This window comes from Chenopodium album, chromosome 10 (genome assembly GCF_948465745.1).
Source record: "Chenopodium album chromosome 10, dcCheAlbu1.1, whole genome shotgun sequence".
Lineage (NCBI taxonomy): Eukaryota > Viridiplantae > Streptophyta > Magnoliopsida > Caryophyllales > Amaranthaceae > Chenopodium > Chenopodium album.
Window position 1 is genome coordinate 6,861,914 of NC_137843.1, and position 21,761 is coordinate 6,883,674.

General features: G+C 35.5%; 5 protein-coding genes and 1 non-coding gene across 6 annotated transcripts; 2 read left to right on the top strand and 4 right to left on the bottom strand.

Annotated features, from left to right (window-relative positions):
- The first annotated feature begins 1,655 nt into the window (after positions 1-1,655).
- LOC145563328 (wall-associated receptor kinase-like 2) lies at positions 1,656-2,942 on the top strand. Its single transcript, XM_081623772.1, has one exon. The coding sequence runs from the start codon at positions 1,801-1,803 to the stop codon at positions 2,671-2,673; it is 873 nt and encodes a 290-aa protein (XP_081479898.1). The 5' UTR covers positions 1,656-1,800; the 3' UTR covers positions 2,674-2,942.
- Positions 2,943-4,066: 1,124 nt separating this feature from the next.
- Positions 4,067-11,230, bottom strand: LOC145563329 (uncharacterized). Its single transcript, XM_081623773.1, has 3 exons — positions 10,930-11,230; positions 10,673-10,678; positions 4,067-4,515 (listed from the first exon to the last, which is right to left on the bottom strand). The coding sequence occupies exons 1-3, from the start codon at positions 11,122-11,124 to the stop codon at positions 4,288-4,290; spliced, it is 429 nt and encodes a 142-aa protein (XP_081479899.1). The 5' UTR covers positions 11,125-11,230; the 3' UTR covers positions 4,067-4,287.
- On the top strand, positions 5,120-9,705 carry LOC145562096 (pentatricopeptide repeat-containing protein At3g26630, chloroplastic-like). Its single transcript, XM_081622271.1, has 2 exons — positions 5,120-6,821; positions 9,361-9,705. Exon 1 carries the CDS (start codon positions 5,275-5,277, stop codon positions 6,559-6,561), a length of 1,287 nt encoding a protein of 428 aa, XP_081478397.1. The 5' UTR covers positions 5,120-5,274; the 3' UTR covers positions 6,562-6,821; positions 9,361-9,705.
- Positions 11,231-12,144: 914 nt separating the features above from the next.
- Positions 12,145-16,114, bottom strand: LOC145563330 (nuclear transport factor 2B-like). The gene is made up of 2 exons (XM_081623774.1): positions 15,731-16,114; positions 12,145-12,525 (listed from the first exon to the last, which is right to left on the bottom strand). The coding sequence occupies exons 1-2, from the start codon at positions 16,028-16,030 to the stop codon at positions 12,451-12,453; spliced, it is 375 nt and encodes a 124-aa protein (XP_081479900.1). The 5' UTR covers positions 16,031-16,114; the 3' UTR covers positions 12,145-12,450.
- Positions 16,115-16,200: 86 nt separating this feature from the next.
- On the bottom strand, positions 16,201-16,282 carry TRNAS-UGA (transfer RNA serine (anticodon UGA)). Its single transcript has one exon. It is a non-coding gene; the product is annotated as a tRNA-Ser (tRNA).
- A 1,961-nt stretch (positions 16,283-18,243) lies between these two features.
- LOC145564680 (uncharacterized) lies at positions 18,244-20,591 on the bottom strand. Its single transcript, XM_081624918.1, has 6 exons — positions 20,271-20,591; positions 19,940-20,173; positions 19,647-19,813; positions 19,302-19,536; positions 19,085-19,195; positions 18,244-18,369 (listed from the first exon to the last, which is right to left on the bottom strand). Exons 1-6 carry the CDS (start codon positions 20,589-20,591, stop codon positions 18,244-18,246), a joined length of 1,194 nt encoding a protein of 397 aa, XP_081481044.1.
- Positions 20,592-21,761: the final 1,170 nt, after the last annotated feature.

The window sequence follows — 21,761 nt, forward strand, 5'->3', positions numbered from 1 at the left end:
ATGATGCAACACAATGTTCAATTGAATGATCCAAAAATATAACTGATGACACACCTTTGTCAATTGAAACTAAGGTGGAACTTAACAAAAATACATCTTTATGCTCTATAGTTTCTTCTTCTACTAGCTCTTTATGAGATTGCTCCAAATTTGGATATTTTAGGTTGGAACTTGATAAAGGTTCAATATTTTCCTCATATATAACCTCATAATTAGGTTGCACCACTTTCTCCTTCTCACAAGAAACATCGTGTAAACCACATCTCATATTAAATCCTTGACGACGTGCCTCAATTCTATCCAAACATTCATTCATTTTCTTGATTTCCACCATAAATGCAACAAACCAACTTTAATTCTCCATGTTTATGTGGATAAGAAAACACGCAAAACTAGTCCAGAAATTGATCGAAAGTTCGAGGACAAAAACCCAATCAAAACACCTTGAAAAATTATGAAATTTTGTATGATGCTAGCCCTATATGTCTACAAGACTCGATCAAAATTTCAGCAAAAAATACCCAGAAAAGTGGTTGCAGTTTAATTTCTTCTCAACATTGTCTGACTAATTCGATTTTTGACCAGTTGCCAAAAACGAACCCAGTTTAATATCTACGCTACTCATAAAATTCTCAAATTTCGCAGGTGAAAACCAGACAAAAAGTTAACCAATTTGAAAAAAAGAATCACTCCAAAAGCTTTAGAAACGAAGGAGAACAAAGCCAAACAATCTGACCTACAAAACTGATTTTATTAGGCCCGATTTCAACAAAATTTTGCATGAACTTCAAGAAGTGCTCCGTTTCCCTTGCCTAACAGCGATCCCAGCAGCCACACCAATTTGATGTGTATTTTTATGGACTCTTCAAGAATTTTGGGGATATGAAGCTATTTAATCTAGCCAAGACTAAATAACAACTAAATTGGTAGCTTTCTCAGCAAAATATCATATGTAATTCTCTTGTTAAAACAATTCATACGAATTGATCATAACTCAAAACTTCTCTCTAGAAAATCAAAATGTTACAACCTATATAGGCAAATTAAAATAAACACCAGAATATTCTAAAATCAAAAGATAAACTAATCTGATATCTAAACTAAAGCTATCAAAATAAAAGATAAATAACAACTAAACATTATTAAATTATCTATAATAACCACGCAAAAGATGAATATTATTGTCTATAATAACTAGCCAAAAGATATAATTTGAATGACTCTTCAACTTATCTTCCGAATATGCATCAGGAGTCATATAAACTTATGCCCAAAGAACAAATGTGTTTAGCTAGTTTTTTTGTGTATGATGTATGTCAACAATGAAGAATAACCAAGCTAATTTTATAGGCAAAGATGGAGCTTCAAGAGGATGAATCTAGACATCAAAGGGGTGATTGAATCATATAGAATTTGATTAAATCACCATAAACAACCACTTTAATGGGAGGTTATAAGAGAATCCAAGAGATGAAGGAAGAATGCCAAAAGATGAATGAATGTAGACATCAAAAAGTCCACTCCACAACCCACTTGTGGTCAATCGTTTTTGGCCACAACCTGCTTGTGGAGTAGGCTGATTTTCTTATAAAGAAGACATAAAAAGCCTACTTCACAACCCACTTGTGGGCAAACGTTGTAAGCCACAACTTCCTTGTGGAGTGAACTAATCAACAATCAAAAAGCATGGTTTTTCTCTCTTTAATCCAATAGTTATATCTTGTGACCAAAAAGAGAAAAGTTGTTAAGCAAAAAGCTAGAAACTTCCAGAAAAATGGTGGTTTGTTGTTGCAACATCGTATGTCGTCTGATGAACACATAGTAGAAAGAACCTATTTCTTCACCATTGACGAGTTGGAGAAAGCCACTGACCACTTTAATGAGAGCAGGATACTCGGTACTGTTTATAAAGGAATGCTAGGTGAAGGGAGACTTGTTGCCATAAAAAAGTCTAAGACATTGAATGATAGCCAACATGAAGACTTCATTAATGAAGTGGTTATCATGTCTCAAATAATTCATTGGAGTATAGTCAAGTTCCTAGGATGTTGCTTGGAATCGGAAGTCCCATTACTAGTTTACGAGTTTATCCCCAACGGAACTCTGTTCAATCATCTCCATCATCTAAATGAAGAGTTTCCTATCACTTGGAGAATGCGCCTTCAAATTGCTTCCGATTTAGCTGGAGCACTTGCTTATTTGCATTCCTTTTCTAATGTTCCCATCCTTTATAGGGACATCAAATCTTCAAACATTCTTTTGGATGATAAGTATAGGGCAAAGTTAACGGATTTTGGGTTATCAAAAAATGTGGCTCTCGATCATACCACCCATGTAACCACTCGTGTTATGGGAACATTTGGTTATTTGGATCCTAAGTATTTCCAAACTCACCAAAATACCAAGAAGAGTGATGTTTACAGTTTTGGTGTGGTCCGTGTTGAACTTTTAACAGGACAACAAGCTATACGTGCTGTAAGTGAACAAGATAGAAGTTTGGTGTCATGGTTTCTTTCTCATATGGAAAACTCTCAATTCCTTGACATAGTGGATCCTCAAGTGCTAAACGAGGGCTCGAAGGAAGAGGTTTACACTATTGCTGATCTTGCAATGCGATGTCTGGATCATAAAGGTAAGAGAAGACCCACTATGAAAGAAGTTCTTATAGTATAAGAGACAGGAGAATCACATCATTTCAAATTGCCCGAAACCAGAGAAGTACAAATGAGCCCAAAAGTTGATGAACAAGTAGTGTTGGCTGCTGGAACAGCTAAAACTTCATTCCATGACAATGTTGCAACTTCCTCCACATCTAGCATGGAAACGCGTTATTCACGTTCCGCTGATATGTCTGTATAATATTTTTTATTAGTAGTTTGGTACTTTGTTCTTATATTCATGCTATAAGTTGATCAGGGATGACTATCTAATTTTGTGTATCATAGTACTCCGTACTGTTTTATACTTTTATATTTCTAATTTTCACAAATCGTTATAAATCTATTGAGTTCATGTTTTCTGCAAATGCAACTTTATTAGTACGACTACTATGCTATGTTTTGTGACATTATGTATTTTGTTTGTTTAGTGATAGCAAAGAGCAGCTTGCTACAATGGCTTAATTTGTAAAGGAATGCCTAAACTTCAAGCGTGAAGATAGGCTGACAATGTAAGAAGTGGCTCTTAAATTAGATGCATTGAAGAAGCAATACAGGCATCCCTTTGGGCAAGCAGAATTAGATTCAGACAACTGACATAATCGACCAGGACCTATACATCCCGTGCCCTCGAATAATAATGAAAATGCAGGAAATTCGGAGTTCTATGGACAGTAATCCAATGCAATTGGATCTCATCTCTGAAATGAAACATCCTCCGTAGTGCTTAAACCATGCCACTAGTCACAAATTTGATGCACCAAGTTCTCTATTGTAACCAAACTCAGCATTAACATTTAACAATAAACTAGTGCATTGTACATTTCCTCTATCTTTTATAATAGGCCATATTACAATGATACAATCAAATGCCATTCAAATACAGTCTTCCTCAATTTCTTTCAATGTGAGAAAAAAATACAAAAATAAAAAAATACTAGTATATTTAACACACATCCAATGATCCAATCACAATTAAAAGAAAAAAATTAGAAGAATCTCTCAACAAATGGGGAATCTATCATATGGGACGCATTTTTAAAAGAGCGATTTGGATTATAGGGGGTTGATTGCAATATATGAGTTCAACCCGTGGCCAATATAGAATTGGGGACGGAGTTTCATTACCATGAACATTGAATCGAGATATTACTCGCATATTTACATACAAATTCATAATATGTACCGTTGCTAGCCAAACGGCCTAAGCGAGCAAACGGTAATTGATGCAAGTTTTAGCGATTAATCGGCATTGCACATTTAATTCATATAGAATTACAGTACTTTCTTTATGCAATTTATCGAATCCCAATATAATTGACAAAGAAAAGAGCTTGAAAAAAAAATCGAAAAAGTAAGGAATAAATAAAGAAGAAAAAAAACAAAAGGCGAAAAATGCAAAGTAACGCTAAAAAAGAACCCAATCTTTACCCATTTGCTTTTCCTTTTTCTTTTTTTCATTAATAATTCTACAAATTAAGTTTGACAGGAAAATAAAATAGCAATCATTTGTCATAAGTCTGATTAAATTAATTGATTTAACCAGTAAAATTAGGAAATTACAAACCCAAAATACAAATTCAAAAATAATTTAAATATGAAAGCAAAATGAAGATTAAGAAGCGTTGGATCAGCCAGTATAGATGTGAATACGAACGGCGAGGATGAAAATAGTGTAAAGAGCAAAGAAAATAAGAGTATGAATAAAGATGGCTTTGCCGTTAGTCTTCATACCTCCGAACTCAACAGATCGGTTGTAACCAGGTAACTGGAACAGTAATCCCGGTGACAATAACACGAATAGTACTACTCCTACTAGTACTGGTGCCCAATCTGCCATTCTCTCTCTTCTATTATTCTTCCCGGTTTCCGGTTACTTTGACGGGGCCCACCTACCCTGTTTAAGGAAATTACTGGGTTTTTTGGATTTTTGGGTGGTTTTCTGTAATAGTCGGTGAAGGAGGAGAGAAAAAGGAGTGAGAAAATTAAGGGAGTGGAAAAGAGGGGACTTGAGAAGTGTGTAGTGTTTTTATTAGTGAGAGGAGGAAAAATGGAGGAGTGTGATGTGAGCGTCAATTGTCTTGGAACTTGGAAGTGGTCGTATTCGCTATTCGGTATGCACCAAAGGACAATCTCGGTATTTTAATCGCCTTATTTTAGAAACAAATTCAAATTAGAGGTATTAATTTGGGAAGTCATAAGAATAGGCACTATAAATGTTAAATTTGAACTGAAACTGTTTATGAGTACTTGAGTAGTGCTAGATGGATTTTTGTTATACTCCGTAGATAGTTTTAAACAAAATAAAAATAACGGATAATTATTCACAAAACAACTTATCTTTAGGGTGTTCAACACAAAATTTCCTTCATTTTAGACTTTAAGGTTACAAAATACACTACTCGTAAAATTTTCCTTACATTAGGAGTAAAATGTGAATTTTAAAAGTCACAGGGTTCAACATAGATAATTGGATTGAAGTAACCAGAAGGAACGTGTGAACGAAGAAGCACTTAGCTGGCCTGCCTAATCCATCCACGAGCCACGGACACATCCCCTTGACCCTCGGGCACTTGCAGCAATGCTCTGAGCCTCCGAGTTCAGAGTAGCTGCTTTCATGGCCTTATGCTTCTCCTTCCCTCCCGATTTTCTCTCTCCTCCAAATTTCCAACCTCTCCTTCAAAACTGCACCAACTCACAACATCTTACTCAAATCCATGCCAAAATCATCCGTTCAAATCTATCTACCAACCCCATTCTTGCCGCCCAATTACTCCGCCTTTATTCTTCCTTTGGCAATCTCAACTACGCTTCTTCAATCTTCCATCGAATTCAATCTCCTTCAACCTTTTCCTGGAATCTCATCATCAGAGCTCATACAATCAACTCTTCTTCTTCAAAGTCTCTCATTTTGTACAATCTTATGATATGTGCTGGGGTACCACCTGATAAATTCACCTTCCCTTTTGTCATCAAAGCTTGCGCTGCTTCTTCGGCTGTTGAAAAGGGTAAGGAGGTTCATGCTTCTGTTATTAAATCTGGGTTTTATTGTAAAGATTTGTTTGTTAAGAATACCCTTTTGGATATGTACTTGAAATGTGGGAGTTTAGAGAGTGCACGCAAGGTGTTCGACGAAATTCCTGTAAAAAATGTTGTGTCTTGGACTACGATGGTTTCGGGTTTGGTTGGATTTGGGGAGTTGGATTGTGCTAGGGAATTGTTTGATCAAATGCCTGTGAGAAATGTGGTTTCTTGGACTGCTATGATTAATGGGTATGTGTCGAATGGGAGGCCTCAAGAGGCATTTGAGTTGTTCTCTCAAATGCAGGTTGAAGGAGTGAAACCTAATGAGTTTACTCTTGTTAGTTTGCTGAGAGCTTGTACAGAGCTGGGGAGCCTTAGTTTAGGGGCTTGGGTCCATGAATATGCTTTGAGTAATGGGTTTAAATTGGATGTATACCTTGGAACTGCCCTCCTTGACATGTATAGTAAATGTGGTAGCTTAGAAGAGGCAATAAAAGTGTTTCATATGATGGAAAGAAGGAGCTTGGCTACTTGGAACTCGATGATTTCGAGCTTGGGTGTACATGGGTGTGGGGATGTGGCATTGGGACTTTTTGAGGAGATGATTGAGGAAAAGGTAATGCCTGATGCAATCACATTTGTTGGGGTATTGAGTGCTTGTCTTCAAACACAGAGAGTGGATGAAGGTATAAATTACTTTAAATTCATGATTGAAGAGTGTGGTATTGTGCCTATATTAGAACATTATGTTTGTATGTTTGAGCTGTGGAGTCGTGCAAAGGATAATGTCGAGACCATTTCAGACGAAGGTCAAAGCTTTGTACAGATGACTGAAACTGAGATGTTTGAGGAAAGCCTTTATGCTAGCTTACCTAGATGAGTCGTATGATTTTTAGAGTACTTAGTGTTTCATTGGCTTGTTGGATCACTTGGTTGATATGCCTTCTGTGCGTACCATGATTGACCGTGCTGGTAATTTCCAAATGAGTTCAAGCTGCAAGCTATTGGGTTGTGGAACTTTTAGGTGTCAATTCTAAGTCAAAAAAATAGTGTACAGGTACAAATTTCTGGTGGCTGCAACCATCCAAGGCCAATATCCCAATATCAATGATGGAAACCAGGCTTTGGAGTGAACATGGGGTATATGCATTTTCTTTCCTTTTTCTTTTTCTTGTTCTCAAATTCTCTTGCTGCAAATATAATTTAATTTTAATGAAATACAGAAATCATATGTAGTACTTGTATGAATTTCAACGGAATGGATGAATGGATGACTTTATGAACAACTGGATTGGGCTTTGTGACTAGGGAAGCTATTGAGTTGTAGTAGTCTAAAGTCAGGAAGAATAACTATCTATCTTGATCTTGATACATGAAGGGTCCAAGTATACAAATAAGAGACAGATTAATATATTGATGTTCGAGTAAAAATCTTAATTAGCAGTAGTATTTTCCCTCTATTTCATGATGATTGGGTCCCATTGATCAATTTTTCTCAAATCCCCACCAATTCAGTTTGACAGCAAATACTGTGCCCTAGGAGTCTTACATTGAAACATCGATGATGCACGTCTCCAATTCAGACAAATAAGAGGATATAAAATGTCTAGCTTTCCGCTAAAAAGATTATATTGCGCAAGCTTAAAGATTTTTTTTTTTCTTAGTCCTTAAACATCAATTACTCAACAGAGAATTCTAGATATTCCTGTTTGCTACTTTCTAGTGACTGGAAAGGCCTCCATTTGACTCTTGCTAAGTGGAATGGGCATGCCTGTATATTTTAACCAAGTAGAATAAATTTTATCTGCTGTAGGGTCCCCTGTCCCTCCCGACCACTAAACTATATTAGCAACTCATATTAGCCCATGTAATTGGTAGGTGATCGAGATTATTTTAGCTCTCAAAAGAAATCCATAAATAGGGACAACGGGCAGCTATCAACTGAAAGCACAACTAGATACACCCTTCAAAAAAAAAGATACACCCTTCAAAGGTCCATGTGAGCTTGACTCCTAAAATGCTACCTTATCTAGGCAAATTAAAGTCATGAGATAATATTAAAGAGGGAAAGTTGGGTTATTGATTCTTCAATTATTTAGCTTTATGGGTATCCTATTCTCTTTCATATCTTAGTGCACTTGCATAATAATTTTGGTCTGACCCCCTGCTTTACATTCTCATTTCCTGGCTTTGCCTTTTTTCTCTGCCTTTGCCCATATCACTTATCTCTCATCTCCACAAAGTATTCATCAGTGCACATTTATTACAGATAGATTTTCGTTTTAGTTATAGGAAAAATGAACGATTGGGCTTCACCGCTCATAGCTACAGCCCTGTTTGCATTCCTCCAACCAGGTTTGATTCTTCAAATACCGGGAAAGCAACAACCAGTAAGTTTTATGAACATGAAGACCAGTGCAGCATCCATTCTTTTCCATGCTGTTATCTACGGTTTGCTCGTTATGTTATTCCTTGTTTTTCTTGATATCCATCTCTACGTCTAAGAGGCTGCAAGAGTATTTTTTTCTGAAGAGAAGCTGCTTAGCTTTCAGTACTACATCTGAAGGGAGGGGAGGCAATTTTTATCTTCCTTAATTTTGTTGAATTCAGATTGCATTTCTGTTTCAGCTCTGCTTCAGCATAAATAAGAGAACAAATTGATGCTGTACTATTCTGCAAGTTTCTTTAGGAATTTGAGATTTTTTTTTTCTTGTAGTAGAATGTTTTTCTCACAAATTATCAAGTTTGGTCTGCATTAAGGAGTATCCCTGTCTCTGAAATTATCAGGGACGAGGGATTCCACTCATTTCAGGGTGTAGTATAATTTAAACTACCAATTATTTTAATTCATATATTTATCAATTTTGGTGTGCAATTAAATGAATATATGTCATTGGTTTTTTTTAAATTGCCACTGCCCTATTTTTTGGTAAGATAGAGGCCCGCTACCCATGAATCTTGGCCTCTCGCCTCGAATATGCGGACTTGGCCAGTTATTTTGAAGTACTCAGGTTAATTACTTTGGCCAATAACTTAGTACTATAATGGTATGTAAAGTATGAACCGTTGAGCTGTTTAACATACAATTTTCTAGGTTTTTTTTGGGGGTTTTAACAAAAAGGCCACATTTGACTTATTTGACCAAACATTGGTAGCATTTGATTTTCATTTTCTTAAGAAATTTTCGTATGTATACAGTAATACCCATATGTTGATTTACAACTATTACTGAAATTACTCCGTATTAATAATGAATGTGGCCTATAATTTTGAACTAGTAGAAGTACCTATAGTGATGCTTAGGGCCTTTTCTCTTCAGATTATTTCCAGTTCAGTTCATTTCTTAATTTCCTTCTCTCATAAGATATTCAGTTCAATTCAATTCAATTCAATTCAATTCAGCTCCAATAAGTTCGGTTCAGTTCATTTCAACTCAATTCAGTCAATCAGAACAGGCCCTTAGTTAAACTGTGTAAATGAAGTTCTTCCTTAAAACTTAACAACTTGAATTATATTTCATCTGTGAAATTGAATAATATCTGAATTTGTACTAGACTTAAATTAACTATCAATATGAACAACATATATACTTAATCCCTGTTGTAAGACCAACAATAACATCTTAATTTAAGAGAAGATAACTGGATGTTCTAAGAGCCTGCATATTGATTTTTAGCAGGCTACAAATTGATGACGCGTGGGACTACGAATGAAGAGACTGATGAGGAAGTAGAGAAATCCATGAAAGAAAATCGACTTCCCGCTTATTTTAACGTTGCAGAATTCGACCCACTTTGCTTCTCCGGGTATCTGAGCCACTGCGCCAGGCAACAACAGCATGAACAGAAGAATTGCTATTATTATAGTTAAGAACGTATGACTCAGATGTATCTCCATAAGAACGTGAAAATAGGAACTTTGATGGATTTATAAGAGTAAAACTTAAACGTGATGTTAAGCATATACTTTGTAAATATACGTAGTATATCAATATATGAAGCAACAAGCATGCTTTCCCGTTATAATTGGACAATTATGGTCATTATCTTATTATAGTAAAAATGACTTGAGCTAAGATATGGAAAGCATGACGTATATTTTGGTTACTTCCTGAGTTCCTGGTTAAAAAAATTTAAATTTCTGCCAAAATACATTTTTGTAAACTTATTATAGGAAAGATTCAATATATTTTGTTATAATCAAATGATTTAAATCATTCCCAATGTTTCTTCTTTGTAATATTTCAAGTAAGATATTATATGCGCAAATATTCCAATATGTGGAAAGTTGACAGTCACACCATTAGTTGATGATGTGACTGCTTTACATGTAAACAATTAATTGAACAATTGTGGTTACAACGGATCAAATGAAATTATTTTGACGAAGAGAAGTTATTGCAATGAAGAAATAAGGTTACGTTTATAAACGAAAAGATTCTAATCTAATATTAATCATAAATGTGCGATTTATAACACTAGCCATGCCGGCAAGGAGAGCAACCTACTACCAAAGCCCTAGATTCTACAACAATAGTCATAAATCCATTGTATTCTATGAATGGCATATTATGGTATCAAAATAACCCCCTCTATCGATCCTTGTAAGCTTGTTTGAGTTTCCTATTAGGTTTGTACCTTTAAGTTTGCCTTCATAACCATAAATTGTCAAGCATACGGAGTAAATGATACACAACTTTTGTTCCTATGAATTTTCTTTTCCCGTTGTTACTTTGCCTAATAAAAATGTTAAACAATAACAATAAGCCAATGAGAAAAAAAGTAACATACTATATTGGACTTATTTGGACAGCTAAGTTTTAGGTAGCATTTTCCCTGCTTCACTGAAACCCCCAAGATAACATGCACACATTGACATATAGGAATTGTAGAATTTCCTCTGTAAAATAAGAATTGTATTGAGTGATAAATTATGAAACTCTACATCACATCAACAAACACAAATCTTGCTGATGTTTGAAAAAAACAAACACAAATCTAGTCCACCAATTAGTTGGTTGGAGGCAAGAAATGACAAAATTTATAGGAGATTTTTTAAAAAAAAAAAATAAAAATAAAATAAACAGAGAAAAAAATTCCGGTACCAAGGAAAATTTTACCTTGTACAACTAATCAGGATCATAAATTATGTTCCATCATCAAATATTTTTTTACAAGAAACTCACATAAATTATGATCAGTGTCATACAGAGCTTACAAGGCAATCCTCCTTGTTAGCCAATGTAGACATGAACACCAGCAGCCAACAATAAGATGCTGATCAAAGTGAAAAAGATGAGCGAATGAACCAGTATGGATGGACCGCTCGTGTTGAAGCTACTGAACTCAACCACCCTGCTGCGACCGGGAATCTGTACAAGAAGCCCTGGTGTTAGTAATATGAACAACACCACCGCCACGAAAACTGGCCCCCAATCACCCATTCTGCTTCTCTTTGTTTAATGATCTTACCTTTCACTTTCTTTTTAATGAAGCAGTGTATAATGAAGTCATATTTGCGTTTGTTTGGTTATATAAAAGGTGGAGGACTGAGACAAAATGAAAGGAGTGCTCATGAAGAAAAGTGTATTCTGCAAAAGAAAATTAAAGTTGAGATGACGACAGAATCAAGCTATTGCGATCGATCACTTATAGTATATATTTAGTCTACAAGCTCCTAATTTATACAGTACAATCTAAGCTCGATTATGCGCCTTTAAGTCTTGATAAGCCCTCTAAGTTCTTCTTTTATAGCAAGTTGGCAAAGTGGAAAAGTTGGACAACAAAAACATATTACTCCCTCCGTCTCTAAATGTTGTTCATACTCTAATAGTGATCGTATCACCAAAAGTCAAAATGGAAATAACATTTTAAGGCAGGGGCATGAAATATTAGGATGCTCAATTGAGAAGAGAGGTTGAAAGCAGGGTAATTTTATAAGGAAGCAAGAGATAGATTTATAGTATCATTTAGAAACAAAAATTAGTAACAATTTTTTACAAGTACATCCAAAACAGATAAGTATCACAATTAAAATAGAACAAAAGAATAAGCTTTTGACGTTTTACATTACAATTCAATAGACATATTCTTGATTTTAAAAATATTAAAATCAAATAAAAAGTAAAACCTTTTAACACAATTAGCTAGGAAAATACTCCAAAATGTGGAATATGAGCAACAAAAATTTTGCATTAAAAGTGGGCCTTCACGTGATGAATCTTGGACATTAGTGTGTTGTCTCCATATTAATTAACCCACCATATTAATATATTTGTACTAATCAAGATATTCAATTGGGTTAACATAAGTTGGTGATCACATGAGGTCAATAGTAACATGAAACTAAACAGGGGTAAAATGTACTTTAATGTGATTAAGTAACCTAATGAACATGTGAGCTCTTGTCTCAAAAAAAAAAAAAAGAACATGTGAGTTCTGTCTCATTGGTAACATAAGGCAAACAAAATATATAGCTCAAGCTCAACAATGGTATCAGCAGGAAAGGACAAACATTGATATTTTCAGAGGGACTAAATGCAATTAAGGATACAATCATATGAAAGCGTGTCCAAAAACTTCATAGGAAAATCCAAAATATGATCAAAACAAATTCGACTAGTAATCCGTAATGTTACAATTCCATTCATGTTTGTGGACTAACCATTACTCTCAAGCAACAGAATACAAGAGCAACTTTGATCTGGTAGCTGAACACTACAAAACCTCTTTCGTGTTTTTTATCGGAAATTTATAGTGATAATGTAATTTCAAGCATAGTTAAGCCGGAATATGTCACTCTGCACATAGAAGCTTCCCTGAGGGGTTGGCATCAAATGGAACATCTGCACTCACCAAGAAACGCGATTAGATAAGGGCAGGATCAACATGGAGCAGAGCAAGCTAGGGGTGTCCATAATTCGGATAAAAACCGAAATCCAATCCAATCCAAACCGAATTATCAATTCGGATCGGATCCGAACTTTAAATCGGATTGGATCGGATTGAGATTTTTTGGAAATTCGGATTTTCGGATTGGATCGGATTTACCCTAATTGGATCCAATCCAAACCGAAAATCGAATTGTAAAATTAAGCTTGTATAAATATGGATTTCTTTATTTTTTGAAGTTTAGCTCAAATACTTACTACTACAAAAAATAAATTAGGGAGACTTTGTATTAATTAATTAATGACTTGACGTTGAACTATTTATTTTACTCATTATTTTAAAGACTTTTATTTGTATTAAAGCTTTATTTTTATAATTGTATTAGGAGGTAAAAAATAATGCATTATAATTCGGATTTTCGGATCGGATCCAAATAACCGAATTTTAATTCGGATTGGATTGGATTGGATCAAGAGAGAAATTCGGATCGGATCGGATTGAAAAATTGAAAACCGAATTATATTCGGATTGGATCGGATTCGGACTAAATCCAAACCGAAAACCGAACGGACACCCCTAGAGCAAGCTAAGCAATATGTCATGGAAAATAAAACCCAATGGCTGCCAAATCACAATTTCTCCTTTATTGGTGTATTATGTATTACTTTTAACTTTTAAGCTTTTATGACTAGATACTTTTCTTTTCCATCATCTAATTGCAAACATGTTGCAAGCTAGGCCTACATATTGCCATATCAGTAAAGACCTATCTTAATAAATTGTTATGCACTACGATGGTATATTCAACAAATTATAGCTTGCTTGCTAAATCAATCGGTACAGAACTATATTAAATAACTCATATATCTTGCAAGTTGCAGCCTAGATAACACTTAGTTCAGTTCAATCTAAGCTAAACTCAACCTAATAGCACCATCAAATACCCTAATCATGCAAACAAGCATCAATAAATAGTCATATTCAAGCATAAGTTTAGAATCTCACATCATATGTCAGATAATCCTCTTAACAAAGGCAAGAATTTTTAGCATGATAACCAACCACACTATCAATTCCGTCAATTTTGCACTATAATTACTGATTACTCAGTTATTCAGTTAAGAGAAGCTGGAATTAATAGGTGTGGATAACTGATGCTGCTTGGGAGTAAGGTAGTTAGACTACAAGAATGTTAGAGAATTTGCTAATTACGTGCTGAGGATGTATTATTGCAGTGCAAAACTTCAGAGGGTTGGTGTACAATGTACTTTTAAGCAAAAAGTCATATGAAAAAACAAAACCCAATGACTACCAAAATTCCAAATCATGGTGGCTCCTATTGGTCTATATACTTTAATATCCATGACTGGAAATTTTGAATTTCTTTTTCTTAATCAAGTTCAAGAAAGCTACAATCTTGACCTAAATATTGGTAAAGAGCTGCAAGCTATCTTAAATAAAATCATATAGAGAATACATTTATTTAGTACATGACTTTACTCAACAAACCAAGGCTTGTTTGTTAACAGTACAAGAATCCCTAACATATACTTTGTCCAATTATACACAGTACACACAAATGTAAATCTTGCAAGATCTCTTTGACGAGCATTCGAGAAACAGCACAGGAGGCGAAGTAGAGTAATGAGAAGGAATGCGCACTTCCTACTTTCTCTGATAACACACTAAGGGAAAATCACATTTGTGGCTAGAACTTGGAATTTTTTGTTTAAAAGCTAGATATACACTATTGTTCTGGATGGCATGACTATAATGCCTTTACTATCTTTTATTCCAATCAACTAAATAAAAAAAAAAGGGACTTGCTTGTTAGGTTCATTGGTACAGATATACAGAACTATCTTGACAAACTCATTCGAAATATAATATATTGCAACTCAGATTAGACGAAGTCTTATTCAACTTAAACTAAATCCCACCTGAAAACATCAAATATCATCACCTCAACATACAACCATCACTTTATAACCAATTACGAGAATATCATATACTTTCAAGTATAAAATCCTATAAATGAGAAATATACTTTTCCTAGCAAAAGCATCATGGCAATCCACCACTACTATAATTACTGCTCTGCTTGACTAAGCGAAGCTGTAAGGAATAGGTATGGTTGAGTGATGCTGAGCTGGCTGCTAGAGCCAAGGAAAACATGCTAATTCTATGCTTAGAAAGTTTTATAGCTCTCCCAACTTTTACTCAAAAAATATTTCAAACCAAATACAAGTATATTTATGTTATCTTTGAATGGTCTCTATATAATGCCATTGTCAACAACTCAACACGATGCTCTCATTCAACCCCCCAGTAGGCTATTAATTACCAACATCACTTTCATTTTCCACTAATCACCAAGATCACTTTAAATTTCTGTAATAGCCATCTTTCTCCATCCCAAATACTAATCAATTGCCATTTAAAGTAAAAATAAGGGTAATTTCAAAGTCTCATTCGGTTTGATTCCATTGGAAAACCAAACAATCCATAGAAGCAAATCAGCAATGGTTATCAATTTATCATTACTCTTTCCTTCTCTCATTCAATCCCATTCCATGGTAAAACCAAAAAACCCATAAAAGCAATGAATATCATTAGTCATTACCCTTTAATTATCTCATTCCACTTCCTTTCCTTCTACCACACCAAATGCACTCCGAGTATAAAGAGCATGAATCTTCCACTTATTTGCAAATTGCAATCAAAATGGGTGCATTGCTGAAAATTTTTGAAGAGTAACGCCTATTTATCCAATAACAACAAAATTTCTCCAAATTAACAAACCAACCCCAGTAAAATTAGGTTAAAAAACAATCAAAAGAAAGCTCCAAAATTTAACCAATATCAATCCACATGAAAATGACCCCAAAAAAATAACAAAATTACAAGCTCATTTGATAATAGAAGTTAATGTCAATTAGCATATAAAGATATATACCCCGGGTTGATACCTAACAAAGTAAAGTATTGAAAGGGACCCTAGAATCAAATCAACCCGGATTAAATCTCGTCTACGTCACTGTCCTTTGCACTCGATACCAACCCTAAAACATAATTTACAACAACTAACAACACAAATAATCCAAATCCTAAAAACCCATCAACAAAATAAAGAGAAAAGAGTAAGAATAAAAAATTTACCTGACTAAACTTGAGAAGGTGCTGTTCACCAGCAAGCTGAAGATTACCACTAACAAAAACAAGAAGTGTACCATTTGAGCTAGAAGGCTGGCAATCAGTAGTAGTGATAGAATGTTTACACTGCTCAAAGGGTAAACTTGTAAGTTTACCAACAATATTTTGAGCACCTTGAAATTTTTGACCTTCAAAAGTTAACATTGAGCTTTCTTGGTATAAACTGCTTAAAGCTGCACGATTTGTGTCAAATGTTGAGTAGTAGTGTTCTACGAATGCTCTTGCTACTTGATCACCGTGCTCCATTTTCTCTCTAGATTTTGCGGCGGAGATTCTGGTGGTTGTTGCGGCGGCGGTGATGGGGTTTGTGATTTATGAGGAGAATGTTGTGAAGGGAATGAAAAAAAGAGCAGGGTTTTAGAGGTTGGATCAAGTGGCAAAACGGTGACGTTTTGATGAAACAAAAAATTTAAAAACGTCGACAGCAGGGTTCGAACCTGCGCGGGCGAAGCCCAACAGATTTCAAGTCTGTCTCCTTAACCACTCGGACATATCGACATTTTTGTGTTTACGATGTGGTTTCCTTATATTAACTCTTAATTTTTAAAAACACTCCCTCTATTTAGCGATTGGGCATAATGGCAATTTTTCTCAAAACTACCGTGGTTTTTTTTCAAAATTTTTTTTTTTTGACAAGAAGAAAATGATTTCATTAATGAAAGATAGTCAAACGAGACTTACAAACAATTTTAAGGAAATCTAAAATTCCAATACAAATACAATTTATCTTAGAAACTAGTTAAATCGTAGATTCGATCAACGATCGCCTTTATAAAAATCTTCATCCGAAACAATACAGTATGTGAGTTAGTACTAATTCGGCTTGAGATATACGGATGAATAGTGTTTGGGTGAAAAAAACTCATATAGCCTTTTAGATACTTTTAGAAATTATGAAACCCTAAATTTTCAATCTTTGGCAAACGAACAAACAAATAATTTAAACCTAATAGAATAAACACCATCATACAGATGTGATCCTTTATTTAAAGCAATTAAAAAGTTTTTTGGGGCTTACCACCGATAAAAACACCAATGAAAGCCCCTACAAAAATTTACAATTGAGATCAGAAGAAAAGAGATGGAATAGAAAGAGAGAATGAGAAGATTGAAGGAAAACCTTCAAAAAAAAGTAGAGAAAATCTAACAATGGAAGCTAGAAAAATTCTCCCAAAAGAGAAACCCTAGAGAGAACAAAAAAACCCTCTCAAGGAGAAAACCTAGAGGGAGTATAATCACAAGGTTTTTTTTTTTCATTTTTTAATCAACTAAACCTTCAATATCTTTTTTTTTTCATATACTAATATCTAATCTATCAAACTCCCACTATCTTTATTTTTTCTATTCATCTCTATAAAAACATGTCCAAAAAAGTATATGAAACTCTTTTGGGACGGAAGGAGTATCCACTTTCTTAAACTTTACATTCATCTTTAATGAACAATCCTCAAATACTTGTGTCCAACTAGGAGTGCTAATCGAGTGAGTCGATCATGAGCAGAGGGTTGCTCGACTCGTACTCGTTAAGTTTCGAGTCGAGTCGAGCCGAGTCGATAATGAACCGCTCATTTTAAGATTTAGGTCTCTTGAATTTCAAACGTTTGTTTATTATATTTTTTTCTCGTTATATAAATTTTTCCTACTAAAGTGTATTAAATTAAATTTATTAAGTGCTAAGGTTTTTAAAAAAAAAAAAAAAGATAGATAACAGAATAATATTGAATTTTTTGTACACTTATCAAGTGTTCGAGCGAGCACGAACCAACTCGAATTGAGTTTTGACCGAGTCGAGTTTTCTTTCATCTATTAGTCTTTTCCTAAAATAGACTGACTTTTTTTTTTTTTTTTTTTTTGACAAGAGACTGACTTTTATGTTATACTAGTAATCTTCCTTGAGATAGGGAATTAATGAATTATTATTATCCATCTAACTTTCCAATTAAAATTAAAAGCAAGAAAAAAAAAGGGGGGGGTTAATGGATATAAATTCAATGGAGTACAAAGGGAGTACATATTATATTCTATGAACCTTAATGGAAATAAATTTAATGTAGTACAAAGGGAGTATGTATATTTTTGTGTTGATTGGTGTATTTTTCCATTTATTAATAATCGATCTAATTTGGCACACGTAGACACGTAGTGTATAAATGAATGCATTAATTAAATTTTCTAAAAAGAAATAATTGGTTGTAGAGTTATTAGACAAGGTTCGGAGCATTGTAAGCTAGCGTGTTAGTCAAGGAATAGTCACACGGAGTATTACATACGTAGGATTTGTACCAAATTTTATGAATGAGGATGAGGCACATAAATGACCCAATTCATGAGTTTTTTTTTTTTTTTTTTTTTTTTTTTTTTTTTTTTTTTTTTTACAAAGATCCACTCTAAAAATAAAAAAATTAAAAATTAAAAATTAAAAAAAAAAAAAAAAAAAAACAAGAAGACACACAAGCTAGCTAGAAGGAAAGACAAAGGACATGGCGCTTCCTAGCCGAAACTGCAAGCTCATGAGCAGGGCTAATAGCATCCCTCGAGACCTTCCAAAGAGAACACGCAGAGAAGAGTGGTATGATACCTTCAATCTGTTAGTGAATCCAAATTGCAGAGATATCTTTGGAGCAATGATCTCTTAGACTGGAAAGAACCCCTATGCAGTCGGTATGAATTTGAAGATGAGTAAAACCACGACTCTGCGCCATTCGTAAAGCGAAAAGGCAAGCAAGCATTTTTTCTTGAATGGCCGAGAGGGCAAAGCAAGCCTTAGCGCCACCCCCTAGACAATGAGTAGTCCCTGTTTGATAAAAACACCAACCCGTACCTACTCTGCAGTCATTGGAATCCCAAGCTCCATCAAGAAGTATATCAACTGTAAGTCAATCATTGAAATGACCACGAAGGGAGACCGAGAGAAGATGGGAAGTAAAGCCAGGAGGAGGGGCACTGCCCCTAACAACTAACTCTCTGGCCGAAGAACTACGAGATTGCCAATCCTGAGCAATCTGGAAGACATGGAGGGGATTAGGAGTAGAACCTCTACACCGGATATTATTCTACAGCCCCAAACCGCCCAAGTAAAGGCTAAAATAGAGTCCAGTCCACTCCAATTCCCTTGACTTAAAGGGAAAATGATCAAGTTGGAAAACCAATGAGAAAAGGGAGGAAAATTCTCAGTCGGAAGATGAATACCTAAAGGACCACAACTCCAAAGATGACGAGTAAACGAACAATGCATGAAAAGATGATCAGTCGTCTCTAGGGTTAAATGGAAAAAGGTGCACAAAGGATCAATGGGAATACCTTTGTTGTGTAACGTAGCAGCAACTGGAATAGCACCATGAAGTAATTTCCATACAAACATCTTCCACTTAGGTAGAATAGGAAAAGCCCAAAATTTCTTCCACCAAGAGACTGGAGCAGAAAAATCATCCTGAGTCATCAAAGGCAACTGTTGGATAAGATTAGCATAGGCTGATTTAGTGGAGAATCTGTTGTCTTTAGAGAACTTCTAGTAGACGAAATCATCCATCAATTGGGCAAGACGCTCCAAACTCAGAATTTTGGCTGCTGTAGAAGAATGAAACAACCGATGAACCAGAGAGGAATCCCACGTATTAGAACATGAGTCAATAAGAGAAGACACCAGAGTCAGATGAACCGATCCAGCTAAAGAATCTTTGAGTTTCACAGGAGTCTCCTGAACCCAAGAGTCTTCAAAGATTCGAACCTTAGATACGTTCCCAATTTTCCAACTGAGACCAGACTGAAGAGAATTAAAACCATGAAGCAAGCTATTACCCCCCCCCCCCAAGAAGGGTGAATCAGACTAGAATGGGAGCTCCGATCCAAGAGTGAAGGGTACCTCACATTAATGATGCGAGAAACCAAGAGCTGAGGATTGTGCATTACACGCCAAGCCTGCTTTGCTAACAAGGCCGAGTTGAAAAAACCTAAATGACGAAGACCTAGGCCACCAAGCCCTTTAGGTCTATGAAGAAGAGAAGAGGGAGTCAAAGCTATGCCTTTTAACTGAGAAGACGATTTCCATCAAAATCGAAGTAGAAGATTATTAATTTTGTCTGTGACCGTAGAGGGAATCTTAAAGATAGACAAAATATGGTTAAAAGAGGCTAGAAGAACTTAATTAATGATTACCAACTTGGCTGCAGCCGAAAGGTGTAGAGAGGCAAATCCACTCAAACGGCTAGCAACTTTGTCTATCAAAGGTTGAAAAGCTTTGCATCTATTTCTACCGATATTAACTAGGAGACCCAAATAAGAACCAAGAGAGGACTCAACCCTCAAATGCATAGAAGAAGCCAAATAATCTCGATAATCATCCGGGACATTAGGACTGAAGCGAATGAAGGACTTTTGGAGGTTGACCAACTGACCCGAAATAAATCATATTAAGCATCTCCGTACATGCCGAAGGAGAAGGCTGGAAAAAAACAAGAGCATCATCAGCAAAGAACAGATGGGAGACCGAAGGAGCACGCCTAGAAACGTGGATACCCCGGAATAACTGATCTTTTTCGTCATTGCGAATCATAGCCGAAAAAACTTCCATACAAAGGACAAATAAATATGAAGATAAAGGATCCCCTTGGCGAAAACCGCAAATCGGCCGAAAAACCTTTGTAAGATTACCATTCACCAAAATTTGGTAAGAAACTGTGGAGACGCATTGCTGAATTATATGAACCCAATATGGAGGGAAGCCAAAGGCCTGAAGAACTTGCCACAAAAAATCCCAATTGACTCTATCATAAGCCTTATTCATATCCAGTTTCAAAGCTGTTGACATAGTACGACCCCGTAATTTGCACATATAAGAAAGAATTTCATGTGCAATAAAGGCTATTATCAGACATGAGGCGACCCGGAACAAAAGGCATTTTGGAAATCCGAGACCAAATACGGAAGAACCTTTTTAATGCGAGCCGAGATACAATTTGGCTACACATTTATATAAGATGTTGCAAAGCCCAATTGGACGAAATTGGGAAGGTTGCTCCGGATGCTCCATTTTGGGAATAAGAGTAATGAAAGTACGATTCCACTCCCGAAGCATATGACCATGATGGAAAAAATATTGCACCGCATTAATAACTGACGGGCTAACAGTGGACCAATGTGACCGGAAGAAAGCTGAAGAAAAGCCATCTAGCCCCGGCGTTTTAGACTCATTAATTTGAAACATAGCATGCCGAATTTCCTCTGCCAAAATAGGTTTCATAAGATCCAAATTATCATTGTCTGAAATTTGCGATAACTTTAATTCCTTCCAGTCGAAGTCAGACAAAGGAGAATGATTCATCGAGGCACAAAACAATTGAGAGTAATAATCACGGATAATATGACTAATGCTCTCCTGATCATGGACCCAGGTTCCAGTTGAGTCTTTGAGGCCATGAATTAAATTTTTTCTCTTGCGAGCTTGAACGTAGGAGAAGAGAAGATGGGAATGAGTATCTCCAAGCTTATCCCATTTAACCTTTGCCCTTTGTTTCCAATACAAATAGGCAGCTTGTGATTGTGCAACTTTCTCTTCCCCTTGAGAAATAAATAGATGACGATGGAGTTTAGAGTCCAAATTATGAGCCAAAGGCGACAACGAAGAATGTAACTCCTTCCAATTAATGCCCCATAATTTTTTGTTATTAACACACCACGAAAGCAGCTTTGAACGCAACTGCTCCAATTTTCTTGATATAACAAACATAGGGGATCCTGGAATTATTAAAGACCATGTTAAGTAGATAATCTGAGCAACATCCTTCGATTGAAGGCACCAGTTATCAATGCGATACGGGCGCCTAAAAGCAGGGGAGGGTTTATCTTGATAAATTATGGCCGCGTGATCCGAGAATAGGATGGGTTGATAGAGCAAAAAAGCATTCGAATGATCAAGTAGCCATTGTTGAGTAGCATAGGCTTTATCAAGGCGTTCAAATGTTGCATCCCCCGATGTACA

What these genes read in the sequence shown, in the direction of transcription:
- LOC145563330 (XM_081623774.1), bottom strand. Translation starts at nt 16,030, where the DNA reads ATGGAGCACGGTGATCAAGTAGCAAGAGCATTCGTAGAACACTACTAC. An exon ending in ACCTTCTCAAGTTTAGTCAG is followed by an intron (nt 12,526 to 15,730) that starts GTAAATTTTTTA and finishes TGGTGAGTGCAG; the next exon opens with ATGTTCCATTTGATGCCAAC.
- LOC145562096 (XM_081622271.1), top strand. Translation starts at nt 5,275, where the DNA reads ATGGCCTTATGCTTCTCCTTCCCTCCCGATTTTCTCTCTCCTCCAAAT.
- LOC145563329 (XM_081623773.1), bottom strand. Translation starts at nt 11,124, where the DNA reads ATGGGTGATTGGGGGCCAGTTTTCGTGGCGGTGGTGTTGTTCATATTA.
- LOC145563328 (XM_081623772.1), top strand. Translation starts at nt 1,801, where the DNA reads ATGTCGTCTGATGAACACATAGTAGAAAGAACCTATTTCTTCACCATT.
- LOC145564680 (XM_081624918.1), bottom strand. Translation starts at nt 20,591, where the DNA reads ATGTCAACAGCTTTGAAACTGGATATGAATAAGGCTTATGATAGAGTC. An exon ending in TTTCTAGGCGTGCTCCTTCG is followed by an intron (nt 20,174 to 20,270) that starts GTCTCCCATCTG and finishes ATTTCGGGTCAG; the next exon opens with TTGGTCAACCTCCAAAAGTC. An exon ending in TCTCGCATCATTAATGTGAG is followed by an intron (nt 19,537 to 19,646) that starts GTACCCTTCACT and finishes GTCTGGTCTCAG; the next exon opens with TTGGAAAATTGGGAACGTAT.